This window comes from Sitodiplosis mosellana, unplaced genomic scaffold, assembly GCF_009176505.1.
Source record: "Sitodiplosis mosellana isolate CC-2019 unplaced genomic scaffold, AAFC_SMos_1.0 Smas_scaffold_6078, whole genome shotgun sequence".
Lineage (NCBI taxonomy): Eukaryota > Metazoa > Arthropoda > Insecta > Diptera > Cecidomyiidae > Sitodiplosis > Sitodiplosis mosellana.
The window spans coordinates 1-5,030 of NW_022601319.1; the positions used below are offsets into that span (position 1 = coordinate 1).

The 5,030-nt window shown below is 36.1% G+C and overlaps 1 protein-coding gene across 1 annotated transcript; it reads left to right on the plus strand.

Annotated features, from left to right (window-relative positions):
• Window positions 1-2,115: 2,115 nt before the first annotated feature.
• On the plus strand, window positions 2,116-3,765 carry LOC129573431 (coagulation factor IX-like; the record flags this gene model as incomplete). Its single annotated transcript, XM_055453922.1, has 5 exons — window positions 2,116-2,215; window positions 2,296-2,311; window positions 2,417-2,506; window positions 3,011-3,621; window positions 3,693-3,765. Coding segments are annotated over exons 1-5 (841 nt in total), but the record flags the coding sequence as incomplete, so codon positions are not given.
• Between the last annotated feature and the right edge of the window lie 1,265 nt (window positions 3,766-5,030).

The following is a 5,030-nucleotide window of genomic DNA, read 5'->3' on the forward strand; positions in this document are numbered from 1 at the left end:
GATGGACGGTCGTAGCTACAACAGAGGTAAAGTAAAAAATCCAAACAGGCCGTTTTCGACCACTTTTCTAACACCACTGACAACAAAAATGTTTCCACTGAATCCACCAACTTACCAAAACGAAGTATGAGGTTAATATCGGCTCGCCAGCAACTAGAATCTGACATTCATGTGTTGAACCGTACATTTCAAAAGTTGTAAATGTTAATACAGTAACTAATTTTGACCATTTTCCACGAATTTTACCCATTTTACATATAAAACGCTGAATTGAGCCCAAATGGAAAGCAAATTGGTATATTTTCATTTGTTTCGCTGCAAAATAAAAACCATTCACGATTGAATGCAGAATAGGGAATTTTTGAAGCAAAAAAAGTGTTTTTATTGCGAGTTGAAAACACCCTCTGAAGCAGGGTCATTTTTCGACCTCTTAGACCCATCAGAAAGGATTGAGATGAGTCTCAATCGATTTTCCGTCAAAAATTACGTGGAAATAGAATCATGACAGCCCATTATAGGTGGGTTTTCTATGCCACAAATGTGATTTTGTAAGCATATTTCGAACATTCGTTTGTTCTATGAAGAAAAGTCAGTTTCGGACCAAATTTATAGGTAAACCGATGTGGAGAAGGTCGTTTTTTCATGTATTTGGACGAAAAAATAGCAGTTTTCTCATATCAAAATGTCGTGAAAGGCCATTTTCGACCATTTTTCCCACAAAAACGCTGAAAAATGACATATGATTCACCTGCCGAGGCCAATTACACGGATTTAACCATAGTGTTACACGAAATTTTATTTTCCCATCTGAAGCGGCGTAACATGGGCTATCTTTTGACGCAAAAAAAACATGCCAAAAAACCCCACTATTTTGAGATATTTAACATTTTATACTTTGAACCCATTTTTGGAGGTTCCATTGGGGCCATAGAGGATAGGTTACTAGGCGGATTTTGTAGCCCCATCAATTCCCTTTCCAACGGTATCATAGGTTTGGCAATGTGTCAACTACTTCACAGTTAGATTTTGGTTGGCGCAAACCCTTTTTTTCGATTTTTTCAATTTTTTGCAAAATTCACACTGGGTTTACTCAGAAAGGCGGGCCACTTTTAGGCCTGAGATTTTGGTTTTCTCTTTTTCTATCGGAAACAAGACTCCAAGCCAATTTTCAGCCAATTCGGCGACCTCACATTGCAACTCTTCCCTGATTTCGTGTGGAATGGCCGATATATATGTCAAAAATTCTGCAATTTTTTTTTCTGCAACATTTTTTTCTGCGTTTTTGGGTTTCTGCATTCGATACCGGATTCTGTAAATTCATATCATCACTGTGCACTCCAACATCACGTACACCAAATTCCTTTGGTGCACACAGCTGTTGTTTTTTTATTCCATCTGAATAAACACAAAAGTGGTGTGTTGGGCAAAAGCCGTTTTCGAAAATGATTATTCGTTTATTGTGCGACGTTTCGCTCTTATTAGGAGCATCATCAGGCTGGAGAACAAAAATGTTCACAAAAAACAATGAGTAAGTGTTTAAACAATTGGTAACAGCCGAAAATAACCAAATTACGAAACAGTTACATCTGAATTTAAAATGTTTTCGAACGTATTCCATTTTTCCATCGATTTCCACAAATTGTATCAGCTACACGTCTATCAAAGGAATTTTGTTATTGAGCTTCATTTCGTGTCTGAATATGATTACACTATGCAACAACAAGAAACAACTACAGAGGAGGGAACTTATTTACAAAGTTTTTTGGGCCCACTTAATCCAAATCTAGCGTTAGTTTCTCCTGGCACGTCTAGTTTTCAAGATACGTTCATTGCGGTTTCCGTATCAGATTTGGATTTTTGGATTAAGTGGGCCAAAAAACCTTGGAAACGAGTCTCCTCTTTTTGGGAGAATTTCGTTTTCGAAATTTGTTACATAGTGTTAGTAGACCTCAATTCATAAATTCCATAACTGAAAAATACCACTTTTCATCAATTATTGATTGCATGGCAAGTGTCAGCTATTAGTAGATGAATGGTATAAAATAGGCAGGGGGACCGCATAGGGAAGACCAAACGAATTCAAAGGATCTTCTAAAGAAGTACAAGACGATTCTCCACTATCATTGTGCAACAGGTTAAAACTCAGTTTCGTTGGCAAATTAAAATGAATCTACTTCACGGTTTGTTTTCGGTGCTATTTATCGTTGAATTTTCGGTAAGTTTTTTTTCACTTTCATCCAATAAAATACGATATTTCTGTAGAACTGCAAGTGAACACGAAATTTCTTTTTCTAGGAACTTCAAGGAAAACGTAAGACATTTTTGGTTTTCGAACTAGCTTTTTATGATTCCAAAAGATTTTTTCAGACTCTTATAATATTCAATTCGAAATTTCAACTTTTTTTCTAATCAACAGATGGCTTTTTCTCGCAAGCTCTTCTTAAGGGCGAAGTGATTGAAAACATGTCACAGGCAAAGTTTGTAGCTAGAATCCATGCTCCTGCAAGTAAGTCTGCTTTAGAATCATTTTCATTTTTTTGTGTGTGAATTTTTGTCCGAAAAATTCAAATATTCTATCAATTTTGCTAGGGGCTGACTACGTTTCAGAAAATTGAAAATAATGCTAGATTTTATAATTTTTTTCAAACAATATATTATTTACAACTGTGACATTTTTCGAACTTTCTCCAGAAACGTTTCACTGTAAATGATAACTTTCTATTTTGTCTTGTTATTAAAACGAATATGCATTTCTGTCGTTTTACTGTCAGAAAATTCATCACATTGTGGTGGTCAAAAGTATCGTTCATAGTGGATTATAGATTTAGTCAAATATTTGAGTTAACATACAGATGGTATTAAAACTGAATGATAGAAACAAATTTTGTAGATGAAAAATTCGCGGTTTGTCCCTAGCAATTTTGTGTGTGTGTTCATTTTTCCTTTAAATATTATTGCTTTTACTGAGAATAACACGATTTTATTACAAAATATTTGCATGAATACAAAGACCATCCAAATGATCCCAATGGAAAAATGACGAATATTTGTACCGCATTTATTCTGTCGAAAACGGAAATTATTACGAATGCCCATTGTGTGTATGAAGCCCCATATGTTTATGTGGTAGCTGATACGAAAGTTGTCAAAGTCGAAGAAGAGAACATTGCATATCACCCTTATTATAGTCATTTAATTTTTGGTGCATTTGATATTGCCAAAATTACACTGAAAACGCCGTTAGAATTCAGCGATACCGTTGGTAGTATCGAACTCGTGGATAAGGATTACAAATTGAATAACTCATCAGAAGTGGTCACTGCCTATGGATATGGCGTGTTGAAAAACACCGGACCATCGATATTAAGGCGTTGCGATGCAAACTATATATCTGATGTCGAACGAGTCAACACATTTAAGCCAAGTCAGACTTTGTACTTTACAACTGGTGAAGCTACGAATGATGGCGAAATTATTACACCTGGTGATTCGGGTGGACCAGTCGTTTCAAAAACAAATGGCAAAATCGTGGGCATAAATGTGGGTACAAACAAAATAACAGGTGGCCGCGGAATGTTCCTTCCAATTACTCTATTTCTTGATTTTATTCGTGACCCAAAGGTATCTAATCACAATGCCCCAATTTTTGTTCTCAACAACGCAAACAAAATCATTTTTTGCATTAATTTCAGAGCGTGAAACCAATTCCACCTCAGCTTACACCTAACGAAACTAAATTTATAGCCGATATAACGGCACCGGGAAGTAAGTGTGCATTCGAAATTCGAACTAAATCAGACCGTTCTTAACGTCACTTTTTTTATTTTAAATAGAGGAGAGGCAAAAGTGGAGATTTTTCATGATTCATAAACATAAATATTCATTCTGAGATGTTTTTCTATTACAGAATTTCTAACTCTCTTCAAGCATAAATATGCCGATGCTGACGAAAATGTTGGACTAAAATTTAATGCAATCATTTTGTCGAAAACGGAGATTTTGACCTGTGCGCATAATGTTCACGGCACACCATATGTCTACGTAATCGTTAATAAACTATCCAAAAATGAGACAAAGATCAAAGTCACTGAAGACCAGATAGAAATTCATGAGAAATACGCATTGCCGGGATTCGCATTTGACGTTGCCAAGATTACACTTAAAGAACCATTGGAGTTCAACGATAACGTCGGCAGCATAGATTTGGTGGACAAAGATTACAAAATGAATGACCCGTCCGAAATGGTCACTGTTTATGGTAATATGATGTTGTATGGAACAATGAGAACGAGACGTTATGATACAAAGTATTTGGATGGCGCCAAATGCAAACCGAAAGTGCACCCTTTATTTGATGCAAATCATTTGATGTGTTACACTTTAGATGAAAGCATGGGAACTCCCTCTACGTTTGGAGGTCCAATTATTTCGAAGAAGAATAACAAACTCGTGGGCATGACCGTATTTTGTTCATCTGATCAGCCAGTTATTTTTCAACCGATTGCACCGTTGCTTGACTGGATCCGGAAGCCAAATGTAAGACGTAATCAAAGAAAAAGAATATAATCTTGAACAAAGGGGTTTTGGGCGCCTGAAAAAGCTAAATACCGTCTCTTTTTTTGCCCCTGTCATTTGATGTTCAACAAAAGAACCGAATAAATTTGATAATTTGAGAAAAATGCATTTTATTTTTCATTAGCCCATGCGCAGTTATTGATTTTCTGAAATAATTGCGATGAAAAGTCATTTGAAGAGTGAATTGAATCGACTCCAAAAGCAAATTAACATCACAGTCAGATCGGAATGCAATACATTTTGGGACAACAAATTGAAGAGTATCACCAAAGGCAGCAAAAAGATATGGAATTTGTCGAACAGTGCCGCGGCAAATTCGATTCCACCATCAACAAAATCAAAGTCAATGGATCTCAGACATTTGATGACACCGACAAAGCAAATTGCCTATCGAAAATTTTCGAAGAGTCACACAAAATCACCCATGAAAATGATACCGTTGTGACTACCACAGT